Source organism: Microplitis mediator, chromosome 3 (assembly GCF_029852145.1).
Source record: "Microplitis mediator isolate UGA2020A chromosome 3, iyMicMedi2.1, whole genome shotgun sequence".
Classification (NCBI taxonomy): Eukaryota; Metazoa; Arthropoda; class Insecta; order Hymenoptera; family Braconidae; genus Microplitis; species Microplitis mediator.
The window spans coordinates 133,705-155,033 of NC_079971.1; the positions used below are offsets into that span (position 1 = coordinate 133,705).

The 21,329-nt window shown below is 27.2% G+C and overlaps 5 protein-coding genes across 15 annotated transcripts; 2 read left to right on the forward strand and 3 right to left on the reverse strand.

Annotated features, from left to right (window-relative positions):
- Positions 1 to 125: 125 nt before the first annotated feature.
- Positions 126 to 1,628, reverse strand: LOC130664870 (josephin-2-like). 2 transcript variants are annotated; one of them, XM_057465040.1, is made up of 4 exons: positions 1,262 to 1,628; positions 1,057 to 1,168; positions 768 to 982; positions 126 to 700 (listed from the first exon to the last, which is right to left on the reverse strand). In XM_057465040.1, exons 2-4 carry the CDS (start codon positions 1,138 to 1,140, stop codon positions 229 to 231), a joined length of 771 nt encoding a protein of 256 aa, XP_057321023.1. In that variant the 5' UTR covers positions 1,141 to 1,168; positions 1,262 to 1,628; the 3' UTR covers positions 126 to 228. The 2 variants fall into 2 exon arrangements, with proteins under 2 accessions (XP_057321023.1, XP_057321022.1); XM_057465039.1 differs by having other exon boundaries at positions 1,057 to 1,623.
- A 9-nt stretch (positions 1,629 to 1,637) lies between these two features.
- LOC130664861 (GTP-binding protein 1) lies at positions 1,638 to 5,174 on the forward strand. Of its 3 annotated transcripts, XM_057465011.1 has the most exons (10): positions 1,638 to 1,921; positions 2,252 to 2,336; positions 2,587 to 2,675; positions 2,738 to 2,849; positions 2,914 to 3,273; positions 3,333 to 3,485; positions 3,558 to 3,807; positions 3,875 to 4,019; positions 4,082 to 4,684; positions 4,755 to 5,174. In XM_057465011.1, the coding sequence occupies exons 2-10, from the start codon at positions 2,333 to 2,335 to the stop codon at positions 4,950 to 4,952; spliced, it is 1,914 nt and encodes a 637-aa protein (XP_057320994.1). In that variant the 5' UTR covers positions 1,638 to 1,921; positions 2,252 to 2,332; the 3' UTR covers positions 4,953 to 5,174. The 3 variants fall into 3 exon arrangements, with proteins under 3 accessions (XP_057320994.1, XP_057320993.1, XP_057320995.1); XM_057465010.1 differs by having other exon boundaries at positions 1,639 to 1,921; positions 2,252 to 2,675; XM_057465012.1 differs by lacking the exon at positions 2,252 to 2,336 and having other exon boundaries at positions 1,639 to 1,921.
- Positions 5,175 to 5,536: 362 nt separating this feature from the next.
- On the reverse strand, positions 5,537 to 6,714 carry LOC130664874 (mediator of RNA polymerase II transcription subunit 9). 3 transcript variants are annotated; one of them, XM_057465045.1, is made up of 4 exons: positions 6,281 to 6,714; positions 6,062 to 6,159; positions 5,897 to 5,990; positions 5,537 to 5,820 (listed from the first exon to the last, which is right to left on the reverse strand). In XM_057465045.1, exons 1-4 carry the CDS (start codon positions 6,356 to 6,358, stop codon positions 5,680 to 5,682), a joined length of 411 nt encoding a protein of 136 aa, XP_057321028.1. In that variant the 5' UTR covers positions 6,359 to 6,714; the 3' UTR covers positions 5,537 to 5,679. The 3 variants fall into 3 exon arrangements, with proteins under 3 accessions (XP_057321028.1, XP_057321027.1, XP_057321029.1); XM_057465044.1 differs by having other exon boundaries at positions 5,885 to 5,990; positions 6,281 to 6,681; XM_057465046.1 differs by having other exon boundaries at positions 5,885 to 5,990; positions 6,062 to 6,193; positions 6,281 to 6,667.
- A 246-nt stretch (positions 6,715 to 6,960) lies between these two features.
- On the forward strand, positions 6,961 to 13,017 carry LOC130664862 (G-protein coupled receptor Mth2-like). Of its 6 annotated transcripts, XM_057465015.1 has the most exons (7): positions 8,535 to 9,315; positions 9,388 to 10,078; positions 11,125 to 11,203; positions 11,785 to 11,820; positions 12,062 to 12,246; positions 12,400 to 12,565; positions 12,645 to 13,017. In XM_057465015.1, the coding sequence occupies exons 1-7, from the start codon at positions 9,169 to 9,171 to the stop codon at positions 13,006 to 13,008; spliced, it is 1,668 nt and encodes a 555-aa protein (XP_057320998.1). In that variant the 5' UTR covers positions 8,535 to 9,168; the 3' UTR covers positions 13,009 to 13,017. The 6 variants fall into 6 exon arrangements, with proteins under 6 accessions (XP_057320997.1, XP_057320999.1, XP_057320998.1 ...); XM_057465014.1 differs by lacking the exons at positions 8,535 to 9,315; positions 9,388 to 10,078 and adding an exon at positions 6,961 to 7,955; XM_057465017.1 differs by lacking the exon at positions 11,785 to 11,820 and having other exon boundaries at positions 8,544 to 9,315.
- A 7-nt stretch (positions 13,018 to 13,024) lies between these two features.
- LOC130664853 (pre-mRNA-processing-splicing factor 8) lies at positions 13,025 to 21,275 on the reverse strand. Its single transcript, XM_057464994.1, has 5 exons — positions 21,120 to 21,275; positions 20,190 to 20,990; positions 19,587 to 19,925; positions 13,508 to 19,368; positions 13,025 to 13,430 (listed from the first exon to the last, which is right to left on the reverse strand). Exons 2-5 carry the CDS (start codon positions 20,960 to 20,962, stop codon positions 13,276 to 13,278), a joined length of 7,128 nt encoding a protein of 2,375 aa, XP_057320977.1. The 5' UTR covers positions 20,963 to 20,990; positions 21,120 to 21,275; the 3' UTR covers positions 13,025 to 13,275.
- Between the last annotated feature and the right edge of the window lie 54 nt (positions 21,276 to 21,329).

The window sequence follows — 21,329 nt, forward strand, 5'->3', positions numbered from 1 at the left end:
TATTTAACTTGCATTATTAATTTCAGGTCCATTATAAAATGATAGTATAAGGTTTCAGGATATCAAATACCAATCATATTATATTATGTATTTTTTTTTTTTTTTTATTATTATTCAAATATTCAAATGCTGATGAAACGTTGCATATTTAAATAAAAAAAAAAATACATAATATAATATGATTGGTATTTGATATCCTGAAACCTTATTATCATTTTATATTTAACTTTAGTTATCATTTTTAAATTCAATTTTATTATCAATATTAAAATTAATAGTATTATCAGATACTTTAGTATACCGATCGTTATTTTCATCGTTGTTATCTTTAAGAGAATACTTGGTATTTTCACCATCATCATTATTTTCAATAAATTTAAGAGAATGAGAATTAATATTATTAACGTTTAATTTAATTAACCAATCTTGATTATTCGCAATTTCTCGTTCAACAACAATAAATAATTCTTTTTCTTTACTCAGTATTTGGTCCTTAAGATATGCTATTAATTCATCATTTTTACCAATTAATACCGGTGAATCAAGCTTTGAATCAAGATTATAAAAGGCACCTTTTATTTTACGCAAAGCTATCCAATGACGTTTTTTTAATGGTAAAAATACAAATCCAAATTTATATTCTGTTGGAACATTGAGAATAAATCCATCAATATTATTTAAATTAAGGGTATTTAAATCTCTGAAATAAATAATAACAATAATAAATATATTTATCAGTATTATAGATATAGTGATTAAAAATTTACCTGCGTTTATCAAACCAAATAGCTTCACAGCCTTTTTTCTGCAAAGCTGCCATAATAACATTAATATCATAATTTCCAAGACCAAGTAATGATTTATGAGGATTAATCCAGACATCTGGACTTAATCCATAACATATTTGATCAAGCTCTTGTTTACTAAATCCTCTCTCTTGGAATAAATTATTAAGTGCATGTAAAGCACACATCTCCTTCACCTAAACAATTATTAAGATATTTTATTAATTTTAAAATTTTACCAACATCTAATATAATAACACCAAAACAATACCTGTCTTTCATGATATATAACTCCTGTCATCTCCGATTTTTTTCCTTCTTCTTCTTCCTCTTCTTCTTCTACTGTTCTCACCATAACAATAATCTACATTATTTTTAAGTACCTATTACAAATTTTATTTAATAATGATAATTATTGTTTTTATTACAGCCCAGAGTCCATTTGTTAGGTTAAAATAAAATTATTATTCACATACGTTTTTAATTTAAAAACATAAAAAATCACTTGTCACTTAAAACATTACGTATATTCTTGAAGCTGAAGGACATAGATACAACAAATGTTTTTGTTTTTGTTATAGATATAATAAAAAAAAAATTAGAGAAAAATAATATATCTTATAAACTTATATATTTGATAATATTTTTATTTTTATTTTAATACTGTTTTACCGGTTGCAATGACGGTGTTTTAGCTAACATAGCCAACTGTACACATCTTACATGCATAAATTATGTACATATGTAATATAATTATCTCTCTTCTCTCTCTCCTCTCTCTTCTTCTCGCGGCTCCCAGCAGTTCCCGCCAGGTCCCGGCAATTGTGCGTTATAGGTATCTCCGTCACACTAGTCTTCTTATATATTTAATATAAAAGTACATAGTCTTGGTCGTTTTGACAGAAGTAGTTTAGTACAGAGAGAAAAAGAAAAGAAAAAAAAAAGACAAGGAGAAGGAGAAAACAGAAAAAAATAAAGAATAAAAGCATCAGTGGTGGTTTTCCTGCTTGTGCTATTCTCTATTATTATATATATGTATATATACATATATACCAATATTTTTGTTTTTGTCCACATAAATCAAACCAATACACAGAGATATATTTAACGTACAATATCGTATGACGAAATAATTGGTAACTATTCATTTCGTTTCAACTTAATATTTTAATAATAATAATAATAATAATAATAATAATAATAATAACTACGTGTACCATTTCTAATTTATTTAAGTATTTACTTATTTTACCTTTCACTTGTATAATTTTCACTTTTCACTTTTAATTTAACATTTTTTTTCTTTACTTCTTTTATTATAATATATGTATTAACATTGTTAGTTAAGTATGTTAAGTGATAACAATTGAATAAATACGATTATGCATTTAAATCTTTAATTACAATCATAACGAGTGTATATACATTTAAATATATATATATAACCTGTTGTTGTGTTGTTGCAGATGATGATAAAACTTTCATAGAGGATACATATGTGTTGATTAATTGATTAATTATTGATTCATAAAGAATACCAAAATAATATGAGTAATTAAATTGTTTGTTTTAAGTCAGTAATGCACATGTTTAATTTATTTACAATATGCTACCGGACTAAATTTCGATTAAAATTTATCCTACAATTATTACATTGCTGAATTTTATAATTATTCGAGATTAATATCTTTTGCTTTTTTTTTTTTTTTTTTAATTTTTTTTTTCTTTAAATCTATATCTATATCAAAATATATTAAAGAGTAATTTTAATTAGACATAAATTATTAATTCAATATGTCAGCTAATTTAGCTTCACCATCGGGAATGGAAATTGTTGAAAATAAACATGATCCCAATGTTACTTCTGATTATTCAAGTATCAGAGGAAAGGTAATTTTATTTGTTTAAGTGTTATTGTATATTATATTTAAATAAATTTATATTTTAAACAGGATGTACTTGTTAGTCCATCGGAACATCAATATGAATTACTTTTAAAACGATTAAAAGAACGTGTTGACGATGGTGGAAGTGAAACGATATTTAATATTGGTATTGGTGAAGGTATTGTTAATTTTTGTTGTTGTTATTATTATTATTATTGTATAATAAAAAAATATATTTTTAGATGGATCGGAAGATGGATTAAAACCTGACGAGTATGAAGCTTCAATTGCTACACTGCAATCACTGGCAGCGACAATAGAAGCTGATTGTGTACTTTTACGTCAAAGTAAAGTTGATCAAGGCCTAACGGGACAATATCTTGTGCGAAAACGTTTAAATATACAAGATTTTTTGGAAATAAGAGTTGCCGTTGTAGGTAATGTTGATGCCGGTAAATCGACATTGCTGGGAGTTTTGACACACGGTGAACTTGACAATGGACGAGGTCTTGCAAGACAAAAATTGTTTCGTCACAAGCACGAGGCTGAATCTGGTCGAACAAGTTCAGTTGGCAATGATATTCTTGGATTCGACAGTGTTGGTAATTCAATTTTTATTATTAATATTATTAAAATAATATTAACGATTATAAATTTTAAGGAAATGTTGTCAATAAACCTGAACACGGATCTCTGGACTGGGTTAAAATTTGTGAAAAATCATCAAAAGTAATAACATTTATAGATCTTGCTGGTCATGAACGTTATTTAAAAACTACTGTTTTTGGAATGACTGGACATGCTCCTGATTTTGGTAAATTAATTTATTAAATATTTATAAAAATAATTATTTATTTTTTAATTTATTTTTTTATTATTATTAAAGGTATGCTTATGGTGGGAGCCAATGCAGGTATCGTTGGAATGACTAAAGAACATTTGGGTTTAGCTCTTGCATTATCAGTACCTGTATTTGTAGTTGTTACTAAAATTGATATGTGTCCTCAAAATATTTTACAAGAAAATTTAAGGCTACTTATTCGTATTTTAAAATCACCAGGCTGTAGAAAAGTACCCGTTACAGTTAAAACCCCAGATGATGTAGTAGTCAGTGCTACTAATTTTGTTTCTGAAAGGTTAATTTATATTATTATTATTATTATTATTATTATTATTTTTATTTTAATAATATTTTAATTACAGACTGTGTCCAATATTTCAAGTATCAAATGTAAATGGTGAAAATTTACATCTTCTTAAAATGTTTTTAAATTTATTGACTGCTAGAATTACTAGCCACGACAATGAACCGGCTGAATATCAAATTGATGATACCTATTCAGTACCTGTGAGTTTATATAAATATTAATATTATAATAAATTATGTGTTTATTTTAAATATTTTTATAGGGTGTTGGAACAGTTGTATCAGGTACAACTTTAAAAGGTGTTATTAAATTAAATGATGTATTATTATTAGGACCAGATCCTTTAGGTCATTTTACTCAAATTACAATAAAGAGTATTCATCGTAAACGTATGCCTGTAAGTGAAGTACGAGGTGGTCAAACAGCAAGTTTTGCATTGAAAAAAATAAAACGATCACAAATACGAAAAGGAATGGTTATGGTATCACCAGCATTAAATCCTCAAGCCTGTTGGGAATTTGAAGGAGAAATATTGGTGTTACATCATCCAACAACAATAAGTTCACGTTATCAAGCTATGGTTCATTGTGGAAGTATAAGACAAACTGCCTCAATACTTTCAATGTCACAAGATTGTTTAAGAACAGGCGATAAAGCTTTGGTACACTTTAGATTTATTAAACATCCGGAGTATATTAAACCAGGACAACGAATGGTTTTTAGAGAAGGGCGTACTAAAGCTGTTGGTAATGTTTTGAGATTAATTCCACACTCTAGTATTTCTCATTCAAATAATTCAAGAACTGGAAAACAACAAAACAAAAACAATCAACAGTCACGTTCCACATCAACATCAACAGCTTATGTAATTTTATTTTTTATTATTTATATTTAAATGAATATTCATTATATTAGTAATTATAATAAATTTATAGGCATCAGGAGACAATAATGACAACAATAGTGAGTCAATGGCTGCTTCAAAACGTGAAAATTTACCACAAAAAATGATCTCTGGACCGATAAATAAAAGAGGCAAGGGTCGAATGGGTAACCGTACTCATAATGTTAATTCAACAACCATTCAACCTCTTTCTGAGCAAAATCCACCTGCTTCAAATGTTAAAAACTAGTGTACAAAATATACATGTATATTATATCAATTTCCAATTATTTCTTTATAAAAATTATTATTACTATTATATAATTTTCTAAATCGTACTTAAAAAAAATATTAGATATACTATAGTGGTTTGTTGTTTTTCTGGCACCTATTATTATTATTATTATTAAAATACTTTTGACTAAATATTGTAACGCATATTAATAAAAATGATTTAATAAATAAGATTAAAGAATATGTAAATTTAATAATCACTGTACAGTGATTTAAAGTCACGCTACCAGTAAATTAACATTGTCCCTGACATGAATTTGTTTTCTTTTTAAAGATTTTCAATCAAGTCACGCAAATCTTTAATTTAAATGTTATGAGAAAATTTTATTTAAAAATTTTTAAACTACATTAATAAACAGTATTATTTTTTTTTGAGTTCCTCTTTAGCATTTTCAATTCGAGTTTTGAAATCACCAGCATACTTTTTCATTATATCTCCCAATTTAACAGCAAATTCTCGAGGATCAGATGGTATTTTATGAGTTCCATTGGTTGAACTATTTAAAATATATACAACAAATTGTGCAGCCTTTCTTATTGGTTTAGAATCTGCTAATTTTTGTACTAATTTTTCATTATTCATCAAATATCGCATTAAAAAACGCAACATATTTAATATTAATAATAATAATAATTAATGCTCAGGTAAAATAATAAAAATAAAAAATGTAGTGATAATGGAGTTAGTTTTTAGGAATTTCGAATGAGCACATGTTACGATACTTGAACAAAAGTTCGCGTTTCAGTCGTAGTTGTTTCCTTAAAGTTTCTAATTTTTTTAATTGCTCTTCTTTACTGTATTCTATACCAGGAAGTCGTTTTATCTGTTGAATAATTAAATGTAATTTAATAATAATAATAATGATAAATATTTATTATTAAATTTACCTGTGATCTTACAGAATCAAATTTTTTTTGAAGTTCTAATATTTTTTGACTCGTGTCTTGAGATTCTTTAGCTTTTTGTGTTGTGTCGTAAGGATCTTTTTCCACACTGAATTATAATAATTTAAATTAAATAAATAATAAATTATTTAAATAATGTTTAATGGAAATATTACAAACCTTCGAATTATTTCATATATCAGTGGTAAAATTTCAATATCCAAGTCATCGACAGTAAACTGATTGCACGATGTTGCGTCGTCAGATAACTCAGCAATCTCCATTGTAAAATTATAATTATTTATAATACAACTATTATTATTATCAACAAAATAAAATATTCAATTTAATAAACACAGTATCTATTTATATTATTTAGTAATCAATAAAGATATTCACCTTTGTGTGATTTATTTTATAATTTTTTCTCCATATAATTGTAACACATAACCTCTGATTATAATTCAAAGTACGCATACAATGATGCGCACGTTATTTTTAATTGGTTGTTGCTGCTGTGTTAATTTTTTTTCCCGCAATTTTATCAAAAATATAAAATATAACAACTTTTTTTTTATCAGGAAAATTATAAATCAACGATAGATAAAATATTATTAATAAATATATATATATTTAATTTAGATAAAGATATTAATAATGAGATAAGCATTTTTTAATTGAAAGAATAAAGCTTGCGATAATAATAAATAAATGTATAATCTAATCATGAGAGCTTTAGGTGGCGATGATAATTATGATGATGATGATAATGAGAATGCAGTGATGAGAGATTCGAGTGCTGCTCCCTGTTAATCTGCGTGATGTACGTCAACGGTCAAGCTAAATGTTGCTAAAACGTTAAAACGTTTAAATTACCCCTGCTCGCATGTTCTCGTGCTCGCGTGCTCACTTGCGCTGGTGCTTTACACATCCACTATATATAGATATATAGTCGTTTAAATATTTTAGGATCGTTCAATATTTTCCACATGTCTGTGTGTAAATGCCGGTGGTACTTATTGGTTTAGCTGGTTAGCTGGTTAGCTGGTCTATGGTGTGTATGTGTAGGTAGGAGAGTAGACTGCAGTAGTTTCGCTGAGTTTCGCGCAGAGAAGTTAAGAGACAACAAGTAAAGGAAATTCGAATGGAAATTGCAATTGTAATGCTAGTTGTTGCTGCGGCTCTTGATCAGTTGATACCGGGCGTTCGAAAGAGATACATCCGATAATGATTCAATTAATATTACTTATTATTATTTTTTCAATTACTAAATTATCATCAACTATTGAAAATAATAATAGTAAAATATGCCCTGAATCACTTTCTGTACCTTTAGAACCTTTTCATGAATTACTATTTCTTCCCAACGGTTCAATTATTCATCAGGACATTATTTATCCGAAAAAATATTTACGTATAGACAATAATAATAATAGTAACAGGAATATTATTTACGGATGCGTTTGCGAAAAAGGATTTAGTAAAAATCCTTGTATGAGAAAGTGTTGTCAAGACAACGAAATTTTACAAACAACTATTGAAAAGTCAGAGTGTATAAAAATAAATAAAACAATACCAGATATTCTTCCTGCAAATAATCAATTATCAAATGATTTAAAAAATACTAGTGGATTGTCAAATAATTTTAAAATAATTATAAATAAAATTTGTCCATACGGAATGTATCGTTTGGAGCCAGAGCGTTATAAAGATGATGAATTTATAATATTTTCAAATGGTACTTTGAAAACAACTGAAATTACATTATCACAATCCGAATATTGTATAGATTGGAATGAAAATTTAGATAATATTATTGTTATTGTATGTCATATACCTCAATCAGAGGACGAAGAATTTGATAATCCGATTGAAACGTTTGTACATCCAATAGGTGTTATGATTTCAATACCATTTCTTGCAGCAACACTTTTTGTTTACGCTGTTATACCTGAATTAAGAAATTTATACGGTATTACTCTAATGTGTTATGTTGGATGTCTTTTCGGTGCATACACTTTTCTTCTTGCTAGTCGACTTACTTACCATGGTCACTTTCTTTGCGTCGTAATTGGTAAGTTATTACATTATTAATTATACCTTTCTTTTATTCTTTTTGTTTATATTATAAATTATTGCATCTTTTTTTTTCTTTCTCTTTCTCTTCTTCTTGTTTATTTTTAACTTTGCTTCAAAATATATATACATCTACTACAAACTCTTACATTTTTAATACCGTTCTATCTTTGTCTTGACTATTTAAGTTTTATCAAGGGATATGCATGCGCTATACTACAATAATATATTCTCATCGCTATTTTATTTTATTAAAATTCATTAGTCTAAATGTTAAACGAAAAAGAAAAATAATAATTATCGTAAAGGTTTTATATTGTATATAAAGTAAATAAGGGTGAAACACATCAAGACATGTGTCAAGGGAATTTAACAGCTAAAGACGACAGTATCGTAAATATTTTGTTTCAAAAAAAAAAATAAAATACAATAATAATCATAGTAATAAACTAATTAATTAATTTGCTTGTCAAATGGATGAGTGTTTTATCACATGAAATGTCATATTATTTTATAAATTTATATATACATCATATTTGACAAGAAAACTACTGTAATTCAATACTTGTTGACTACATTATATATATATATATATTTATTTAATCTCTGAATGTGGTAATTTATTAAAGCAGATGTGGCGTTAATCTTATTAATAATTCCCCAGACTCTTGATTATTATTTTATTAATTTATATTGTAAGTATAGAATTTTAATGCATTTGGGATGTGTCACAAGCTCTGCGTGTTCATTATCATCATCATCATCATCATAATAATAATAATAATAATAAAAATAAAAATAAAGTGTAGTGATGAAGAGTGAAAGAGGGAAAGGAGAGAGGGAATTAAGAATGAGATAGAGAATTATGAGAGATTATGGAATAGAGAAAAGTAGAATGTGAGAATGGTGTGAATAAATAGGTAGACAACAAGTTATAACTATAAACTCCACCTTGTTTGAGTTTTGTTTATTTTATTTTCTGGTTTTATTCGAGTGATCGCGTGTATAGCAAACCAGTAGCCCCAATATAATAACTGTACTGTGAAAACTGTACGTCTAATGGATTCTCAAGTACCAGAGTGTTGCAGACATAGTGGTGGATCAACCGTTAAGAGAAACACTTGGTCATCGTCTCCGTCTCCGTCGTCGTCGTGATCATCACCGGGTTTTTTTTGTTTATTGTTGTTAGTTGTTAGTTGTTAGTTGTAGTCATGGATTTTACATCATTATTTACTTTAAATGCTTTTATTATTGTATCTATTTTACAATCATCATGTTATTCGGTATTTGTGACAATTAGTTCTAATAATATTTCTTTTGTCAATAATACTAATAATAATTCAATGTCAACTGTTGAGGTAAGCGATTGGTTATTTACAAAATTTTTATTTTATTTTTATAATTTTATTTTTTAAATAATTATTCTACAGATGAATTATTTTTCAAATTTACTGACAACAGTTAATGATAAATTAATAAATTCATCGATAATTCCAATATGCTGTCCTTCTGGTTATATTGTTAAACAATCAAAGTGTTTGAAAATTAATAAAATTTCACAAAATGTTTCTAAAGACGAAGATGTTAATAATAATGATATTGAATTAAAATTTCCCCAAATATATACTTATGATTTGAGAGTATCGGATAAAAAATGGGAGAGTATATTTAAAAAAAAAAAATATGGAATACCGTGTGATAACGGATTATACGCCTTAAATTCAGATTCACCGGAATATGATATTTTTTATTTGCTTGAAAATGGAACTATTTATCAGAATAATACATCAGTTGGAGCTCCAGATACCTGGCTTAATGTTAATGATTATTGTTTAGCAAATATTCAAAGAGAAAATAAAACTTATTCAGTTGTGGCTGTTTGTCTTTCAAACTCGTATGAAAAAGAAATACCATTTACATATCGTATAGGAATACTTTTGTCTATACCATTTTTTGCAGTTACATTTTTAGTTTATGCATTACTTCCGGAGCTAAAAAATATACATGGTATTACTTTGATGGCATACGTTGGTTCTCTATGTATCGCATATATAACTCTGGCTGTTGTCCAGATTGGAGATTCTGCTATTAGCAATATCAGGCGTCTCTGCAGTTCATTTGGTAATTACATTTTTTTTTTTTTTTTTTTTTCATCATAAATATATGATTTTTATATTTCATCCGGTAACGATAATGATAATTTACTTATCATCACTGAGTGCTAGCTGTTATTAATCATTTATAATTGATATTATATACATAAATTAATTCATTATGTCTTTAAAATTTAAATAGTTAACATCATGAAGTTTTATAATATAAAAATAATTTTTATTAAATTGCTATATTATTTAATTACAATTGCATCATACAATTGCAGTATAATTAATAACTGCAGTGAAAAAACTACAGATATTATTAATTCTAGTGATTTTGAAAAAATAATTTGTATTCCTCTTTGTTGTCCACAAGATTATAAATTGATTCATGGTAAATGTACGCTTATGGAAAAAGAAACAAACATTAATATTTATTTTCCACGTTTATTTAATTCTACGAATATCGAGTTTATACAAAATAATAATAATGAAACAAAATTTTTAAATTTAACGTCAAAAAACATTACCAGCAGCAATAGATATTTATATACTTTTGTGCGAGATCCTTGCAGTGATGGATTTAAATATCGACTAAATCCTAAAAAAAATAAAAACGATGAATTTATATTTTTAATAAATTCTTCAATTTATCATATAAAATATCGAGATATAATAAATAATACGGATTATTGTTTTGGGTATATCGATAAATATTTATATAGTGTAGTTTTATGTCATAAAGAAAATAATAACATCATCAGCAGCAACATTAACAGCAGCAGTAGCAACAAAAATTTAATTGCATCAATTGGAATGATGATATCACTGCCTTTTTTGTTAATTACACTAGTCGTCTATATTATTATTTCTGAATTAAAAAATTTGCATGGCTGTGTTTTAATAAACTATATTACTTGTCTTTTTATTGCTTATTTGATACTTTCAATTGCACAATTATCAAATAATTATATCAATGATCAATTATGCACTGCTATTGGTAAATTTATATTTATATATTTAAATATATAAATATTTTTTTTAAATAATAATAAATTATTTGTTTTACAGCTTTTGTTATTCATTTTTCATTTTTGGCGAGTTTTTTCTGGTTAAATGTCATGTGTTTCGATATCTGGTGGACCTTTGGGTAAGTAATTAAATCAGTTTTTAAAATTTTTTTTTCATCTCATTATAATAATTTATAAGTAAATTTTAATAATATATGCAATTGAATAATATATATAAATATAGTTTACCGGTCAGTATAATTCTTGTTAAACTTGATAATATTGACCACTTCCTCTTCCTCTTGAACGGCTTGGTAAATTATTTCTCTAGTACACATGAGCTAACTAAAGACTCTTTATGATAAACATTGTATGTATGTATTTTTATTATTATTCCTGGAAGTAGTCGTCTACATTAATTTATATTTACAATGAACCTTTTGTACTATTGTTATTATTTAATCTTTTATTAAATTACCTAAATGGATTTAAAAGAAAAATAAACAAAAGTTACATTTAAATTTATTATAAATACCGTCTCTTTTAAATTATAAATATACACAACTCGGACTCTAAAATTATTTATAGATATATTTAGCTGTGTAAATATCATGATCAATATTATTTAATTTAATCAAGTTGACAAGTCATTAAATACTTATTGAAAGTAATATTATAAGAAAAAAAGAAAAAAAAAAAAAATATTTTGTTTACTTGCAAGCAAAAATCCAGGAAGGCACGCAATGCCATGTAATGGGTAATTATCGCGATAATTTTAACTATGCATTACTACAAGTAGTTTACTGTCTTCTTAATTATCCTCTATATCATTACTCAACTTATTAGTTAAATAAATATTCAATCATAAATCAGTAATTTCTCAAGTGTATTGTTGTAGCCGTCATCATAGTAAATATAGTAGTAGTTATCTGTTTTATATATTTTCTTTTGTACTAACTTTGATTGATTAATCTTTTTTTTTTTTTTTTTTCTGTCAGAGGATTTCGTGCGCTGCAGGGAAGTATAAAACAACGTGAGCGAAAAAAATTCATTATTTATTCAAGCTATGCGTGGGGTTGCGCCGGGATTTTAACTGGAATCTGTCTGATTATGGATTTTCATCCGAGTATCCCATCAAGTTTTATCCGACCGCGATTTGGTGAACAAAGCTGTTGGTTTACGAGTAAGCTGTCTATTTTATTTACTTCCATTAGAAATGATAAATAGCATAGATTAATGTAGAAAAAAAAAAAAAAAAAAAACATAGTTTATAAAAAAAAAAAAAATAAAATAAAATAAATGTTGTAATTATTGATTTTATTTATTATTTTTATAGCCGATGCTGCTAAAGCAATTTATTTTTATGGACCTATGGGGGTGACTGTTGTTTGCAACATAATTCTTTTTGTATCTACGGCAATAAAAATAGTTAATCATAAAAAAGAAACCGCCCATCATCTTAAGGGTATTGACAGTCATCGACACGATGATAATAAACAATGGTAAATTTTTATTATTTATTAAAAAATTGTAATAATTATTAAAAGAAAACGTAAAAAAATTTTTAATTATTATTTAAAGGTTCAATTTATATCTTAAATTATTCATTGTAATGGGAATAAATTGGTCAATGGAAATAATATCTTGGCTCTGTAAAGATGCACCAGATTATGTCTGGTACGTGACTGATATTGCAAACACACTCCAAGGTTTGATAATCTTTATAATATTTGTGTGGAAAGATAAAATAAAACGTTTATTGCTTAAACGTTTTGGTTGTAAAGATTCAAGATTTTTTCAATCTCGTAATTCTACACGAAGTGGATACCACAGTTCAATGTCTACACGAACTAATACATCTACTTTGACTCCTTTACAAGATAAATTTAAAAGTACTAATAGTGTTGAAAAAAATATGGCCGATGATCAAACTGATGTTTTTTAAATAATAATAAATATTATATGGAAATATCAATAGTATGTATTTTTGAAAAAATTTATGTACAATGACGTTTATGACAATTATTTTTATATAACAGTACAATATTCTAGTCATTAGATAGAAAAAAAAAAAATTTAATTATTTTTTTTTTCTTTACAATTACGATTAATTAATTTAAAAATAATAATTTTATACTGTACTTAAATAATTACGTTATGATTATATATTAAAAATAAAAAAAAAGTCGTCAATTAATTAATGAATTAAATTCTAAGCATAATGATCTTCACGATCAGCTCCTACACCATCTCCATCTTCTAAACTTGAAAAATTTAAAAAGTGTCCGGGTCTGTGTATTTCATGATAAAATTCTTTTGGATTTGCCAATTGTAATTCGTACTTCATATTTGGTGAATGTTTAACACCTATAAAATAAAATAAAATAATTAAAAAAATGTAGATAATATAATATAGTATTTTAAAAAATTATTATTAGACGTACCCATAAAATTATAATTCCATGATCCTTGATTTGGTACCATAAAAAATCCAAGAAATCTATCTGATAATAACATTTGAACTTTTTCATAATGACTTGGTAAATAACCTTTTGGATTATTACCTTTATCAGTATTTTGTTTACCCCATTCAAATCCACTAGGTGTTAATTTATATGCTGTTAATGAACATGAACCAGGTGTAAAACTACATGTTATAACAATTGTTTTTTCACCATCCCATATTGTATTATCAGCCATTATTTTAGCATGTGTTGTTATATCTTGTGGTGATAATTGTGGTAATTCATTTGGTTGTGTATGTATCCAACCAAGTGGTTCCATTTCTTTTAAATATTGATGATTTGGTAATATTATTGGTAAATGTACTGTTTGATGTGTTCCCCATTGTGGTGACATAACAATACAACGTATTTCTTTAACTTGTGGATTATCTGGTGGACTAATACCATATAAATAACCAGCAATTTGTGCACGTAAATCTGATATTGTTACAAATTTTTTTAATATATTTTTTGGTAATATATATGTATAACCAGTTTCTTTAATATCATCAGATGATACATAAATATGATTTGTTCTTAAATGTAAATTAGTTGCTGATATAGCACGTACACGCCATTCTGTTTTCGAACTAAATGTTTGTGTTTCATAATTAGATGTTGTTGCTGTTATTATTTCATCACCATGTTTATTAACAGTTCTTGTTGTTGTTGCTGTTAATTGTGATTGTTCTTTTGTTTGTTTTTCTATTTCAGCAATTTGTTGACGTTGTGCTGATGGTGCACTTATTTCCATACCTAATATTATATCACGTATTTCTGATTGTGTTAATGATGCAACATTAACATTATTTTTTTTACCATAATCAGCTAATATTAAATCTTTTAATTGTACTTCAACTTTAATCCATTCATCATCTGTTAATGATGGCCATATATGATGTGGTTCTGTTATTGTTGTTTTATCTGGTTTAAGTACAACTTTTGTTCTTTCAGTATTAACATGTAATGCACGTAATATAAGTATAAGACGTGAAAATGCAGTATATGATGATATTGTTTTTAACCAATCATCATATAAATTAAATAATACCATTTGTGGTTCTGTTGCTTTTAATATTAAATCACCAAATTTTTCAACTTTTAAACATGCTTGAAATGGTAATTGTAATTCTGAACCTTTTATAACAATATTTGGAAAATCTAATAAATGTACTTCTAATGGATCTAACATACCCTTTCTTGTAACAATTATTTGTTTAGGTTGTTCTTCAACAGGTAATGAACGAATTAATGCAGCAACTTCTTCAGCTGTTTTCCATTTAGCTAATTGTCCAAGACGTTTTTGTCCAGCCCATACAGATGTATGAATTATTTTTAAAAATAATTGTCCAGTACGTGGATTAAATATAAATATTGCTCCATTTATTGGTTTTGTTGTTAAATTACCTTCAAATGTTTTATGTATTGTAACACGATATACATTAGTATCATCAACAAACCATATTATTTGATTACTAAATAATTCACCATAATTTTGTGATGATAAATATGGTTCTGTTGGTTCTGATGAATATAATTGTAATGCTTTTCTAATACGTTCACGTAATACATATAATGCTGGATTTGCTTTCATTATTTTAGCCATTGCTTGTTGTATTAATGGTTTACAACCAGGAAACCAATTACCATAACCACTATGTAAATTATATGCTAAATCAATAGCTATTAATAAACCTGTTGGTGATGGATATATTGACATATTATCTGTTGTATAATCTAAAAATTTAGCACGTGCATAACGTTCAATATCATGTGAATCATAATCACCCCATCTTAATTGTACATCAATCCAATATTTTTGTGTTGTTGTATTATCCATTGTATCTTTAGTATCAGCTAATAATGATGGTCTTGATACATTCCATTTATATGCTGAAAATAATAATATATCAGCACACGATGAATTCATTTTATATGATTTACGTGGATGTATTGTTTCTTTTTGTACTGTTTCTATTTCTAATGCATCTAATTCTTGATCAAATACTTGACATAAATCCATAACAATTGATTCATGTACTTTTTGCCATAAATGGGCACGAAATATTTGAATTAATGATATTTTTAATGTTGGTATTTTACCATGCATAAATATACCAGTTAAATCTAATTGTACTTGAAAACCAACATATACATTTGCACGATTTATTGTTGGTGACCACCATAATGTAAAACGACGATTTGGTATTTGATTTAAACCAGAACGTTGTGCATTTGTTAATTTTTTATATTTCATTGATTCTTCAAAACCAGATGCTTTTTCCCAAAATAAACCTTCCCATGTTGGAAAATATGTACCTTTAAATAATGTATGCTCTAATATACCTTCAACACCACCTAATGATTGTATCATATCTGTACGATAATTATTTAAATTCCATAATTTACCATCATGACGTTGATGTGTCCACCAAAATGGATTTTGTTTTAATACTTGATATTGTTTAAATTCTGTTCTTATTCTCCAACCTTTATCATATGCCAATGTATGACGATCTTTTTGAAATAATGTATTTATTCTTGGTATACCACGATCCCAACTATCTTCTAAATCTTCTAATGTTAAACGACGATTTTGTGCATTTGCTTCTTGTCTTTTTAATGCATATTCAGCCCATACACGTTGTGAATCAATAAATTCCGATTCCCATGGTTGTATATAACGATATAAATTTGGTATTAATTGATCTTCATCATGGCTCATACCAGAACGAAAATGTGTTATACCAATATCTGTTTGTTTAGACCAACGTAAATCAGATTGTGGTATTAATACATGTCCCATTGATAACATACCAAGACCACCTAATTCTTTAGGTGTATAAAATACAACTGGTGGAAAACGTGATGGCATTTTAGAATTTAAACCAATTTTAATACGTGTTTGAATTTTATTTTCACATTTAACTAATAAATCTAATAATTCTTGTGTATTAACAACAGATTCACGAAAATATGTCATTAAACCAATTAATGCTGTATTCCATTTATTAACTATTTTAGTAAATGTTGTTGAACCAGATGCCATTAATATTTGTCTAACACGATTATGAAAACGTTGTAAACTTTCATCATCAACACGTAAAAAACATTGTGCTGTTCTTTCTTTAGTTATTTCATTTTGTAAATTCCATACACCATCACGATGATTAAATTCATCATTTATTGTACGGCATTTAGGTAATATACGGCATTCAAAACCACTCATATTAAATAATAAATTTGGATTATCTTTTGAATAAACACTAACAAAACTATTTTCCCATTGTATTGTTGTTGTTGAACGTGGTAAACGATTTTTAATATCCCAAAATACAGCACGTCCTAAATTAACATCATGTTTCATTAAACGCATACGTGCATCACGTGGCCAACATTTTTTATTATTATAACCAACAATATTTTCATTATTTGGATCTGGATGTTCTGTTAAATAACGTTGAATTAAATCACGTGCTTCATCAGATGTAAAACGTAAAAATATATGAATTTTATCAACATAACGACAATATAAACGAATTGGATGTGATATTTCTGATTCAATATCTTGATATGTTAAAAAATCATTTGGCATTTGTGGTGGTCCAGCCATTTCACTTGATCTTTGTAAACCTAATACCAATAAATCTAATACTAAACCATAATATTGTGATATAAATGATGCAAATTGTAAACCACGTATTATACCATAACTATTTGTATGATTCATATCTTTATAATTAATAACAACATTATTTTTAGCAGTCATATAATCAGCAATATTATGATCAACAATTAAACGTAATACTCGATTTAATAATGTAAGATCGATTTTTTCATATAATTTTTCAAATTTAGATTCCAATAATACATTACATTCACCATCATTGACATCCCATACATCTTGTAAATTATTAATACCTTGACACCATTTATATACAAGTAATGGTGGTGGTTCGGAATCAGATGGTTTTATCCATGGTGGAAATAAACGTCTTTTATCAGCTTCATACCATAAATATTGATCTAAATATGCATCTGTTATTTTTTCTAATGGTTCAACATCATATACTGGTATTAAATGACTATATAAATCCATAAATTCAATACCACATTCTTTAAATGCTCTTTGTGTTAATAAATGACGTTTTATACGTGATAATGCCTCATGTGGATTATCATATGCCTGTTCAATTAAACCTAATTCTTCTCTTTGACTTTGATTTAATCTTGATTTAACACTATATGCTTCTTTAAGACGTTCTAATGCTAATATTAATAATTTAGTATCATGTTTATATGATAATGGTGGAAATGGTATTGGTGCAAAACGACGTGATTCTAACCAATGTACTGTTGTTGTATATATTGCAACAGCTTCTTCTGGTGATATATATGGACCATCTTTTAAATAATTATGTTGACGTTCTTGTTCAGCTTTTAAATATAATCTTGTTAATCTACCAAGATTTTTTTTACATACAGTTTTATCAACAGTTGCACCACGACGTATTCTTTCACGATTATAATGGGCTGTATTTGTCCACCAATCAGCTTTCATTTTAACATAACGTAATATCATATTTTCAATAGGTATTGGTAAACCAGGTACTTTCCATGGTATATTTGCTTTCCAACAACGCCATGCTTCACTTAAATGTTGTAATATTGTACGTGCTTTATTTTGTTTAATACCTTCTGGCATCATATCAACAATATCATGCATTACAGATGCACGTAATTCTAAATCAAAATGTGATTCAACTCTTTGTTTAGTTACTGTTTTAGCAACACCCTTTGAATGACGTCCTTCAAATTGACGTGATAATAAATTACCTAACCAACGTTCTAATAATGGTGTTATACCACGCATAAAAAATAACCATACACGCCATCCTGGTGCCCAAAAACCACAACCAGGACCTTTACCAACAGGACCAGTATTAAAACGATAATATATTAAATGTTTTAAATCTTTACACATACGAATTTGTCTCATTAATTTATATTTATAACGATACATTCCTGTTAATTGTCCAACATGAGCAAATATATATTGTAAACCATCAGCAAGTTGAAATGCATCAACATTATTAAGACGATATTGTACATGTGAATCAATAATAAGTTTTGTTAATCTTAATATTTCACGGCATAAATGAAATGCATTACCAAAACGTGATTTTTTTCTTTCTTTTGTTGTTAATGTTTTAACTGGTTTTAAATTAAAATTATAATCAAGATGAAGATAATTTAAATTTTTACGATGAATAAGTAAATTAAGCATATTATAACCTTGACGGCATACTTGTAAACCAGCTTCAACCCAATCAATTGTTGTTGTTTGAAAAAATTTTGTTGCTTTAAATGATCTAAATAAATAACGTTTTTTTTGTGGTTTTGGATGACGATGCTTTAAAGCATTTAATACAAAATATTTAAGTAATTTTTGATAACTAACACGTACTTTTACTGGTTGACCAGGAGGACAATGTTCACGATACCAAGATTTAACTAATGGAATGTCAATAGCTCGTCTTGTACGTCCAGATCTTGTATTAAATGGACGTGGTGCCCACAATAAAGCAATACCATTTGCTGTATCATCAGTATATAATGGTGTTTCTTGTAAAAGCGCTAAAATTTGATCATCTAATAAAAATTCTTCATCATCTTCGATTTGTGGTTCAACTGTTTTTAATGAATTTCGATGAGAAATTGGATTTATCAGAGGATCAAAGTAAAAAGCTGGTAAATCAGGATCTTCTGTTTTTATATAAACAACATTTGGTGCATGATACCTAAAAATTCATTAAATAATTTTAAAAACTTAAAAAAAAATTAATTATTTTAATAATTTATCAGGTAGTCTCAGCTGTTTCTCTATAAACTTTTATAAAGATACAAATAATAACAACCTTATTTTTTATACCACACAATAAATAACAAGACCCATCTAATTACTAAATGATAAATCTCTAAAAAATATTGTATGGAAATAATATAAATAATAACTTACCATGAAAGATGAACAAAATGCGGCATATTGTTGTATAGATATGGAAAGGCAATCCGATACTCTGTTCTAATTGGCTGACGAATAATTATTTTGTTTATATCATTAAATTCATTCCAATCTTCATCCGCGGCATTTGAATCTTTTACTAAGGGCTCGAACTTTGGACCTCCAGGAATAGCCATGTTTAGTGCCTTTGCTGTGAAGAAAGACTTTGGATCAAATAGATAGAAGAAATTCTGATCTACCAAATCGGTAAGCAGTGAATTGGCTAGACGATAAAGTGTTGCCATTTGAGGTAAAGTCAAGTTCCATTTTCTATAAGTCGAGCCATTGATGTGTCTGTAAATTAACAAAACAAAATTAATTTTCAAAATAATTATCTATTATTATATATTGAATATATATATGTTTATTATTATTTTTTTCAGATTAGCGTTTAATCCAACCGTGACACGTTCGCAGCCTTGTTAAAAACAAGCTATGAGACACATCACGGGAGCCAACTCACATGTATAGTTGGTTTCAGGACCCCTACGCTTGTCATCATTATTATTATTGTATAAAATATAATGTATAGAAAAATAAAAAAAAAATAAAACTTACTTTGTACCAATAAGTGGTTTGTGTTCATAAAACCAATCGGCAACAGGTTGATCATCTTCTGAGTCAAGATCTATTTGTATAGCTTCTAGAGGCTCAACATCTAAAACATTATCGGCGTAATCAAGTGGAGGTTCTTCATCATCAAATGGTGGAAATCTCATTCTTTTGAAATGTCTTCGATCACGTTTTTCACGTCTCATCATAATCCACATTGTACCCCATTGCGCAATATAAACTGGTTCAATTACCCATGGAATTTCATTAACAAATGTTATAGCTCCAGTAATGTGATAAAGTACTCTAACATCTCTTATTTGTTCCCAAGGCATTGGCATATTTTCTAACAGTTTCATTACAGCATGAGGCATGTATTTTAATGATCCCAGATAAACACGTTTGTCATGACGATATTTTCTACTACTCATATCTCCATGATCACGAATTATTTTTCTTATATGCTCCGGCGGCATATCTTCTTTTTGTGCATCAACAAATCCAAATTTACGTTTTTCAGCAAAACGTTTTGATTGTAATTGCTGCCATTTTTGTGCTTTATCTTGTAATTTTTCTTCCGATAATATTTCTGGTTGTTTAGGCATTTGTTGAAGTTGTGAACCAGCAGCCATTGCTTGAACGTGAACATGATGTGCAGCTTGGGCATGAGCCGCAGCTTGAGCGTGAGCTTGGGCAGCCGCCAATTGAGCATGAGCCTGCTGCTGTGCTAGCATTGTGGCCCATGGATTTGGACCCAATAAATACGGTGGTATCGACATTTTATTGTCCTCTTTTCTTTTTTTCTATCTGTAATTTAAAAAAAAATAAATATATATTTATACTAAGTACAAAATGCCGATAATTATTTTGGTTAGGTTTTATATTAATTATCAAATATTTTAACTGTTAATTTTTTAGATAAATAATAATACTTACAAATAGAAAAAAATAAAAATAACTTGATAAATGAAATGAGTGTATATTATTATTTCAATAATCAGTAGATTGATCAATACTAATTAAACACGATGCAAAACGTTTCACAGGAGACATTTTGAAGAATGCTCAGGAATATATGTTGGATGTTGAATTAGACACGACTGTAAAAATACAAGACAAGCTACCAACATTAAAACTATAGTCGAC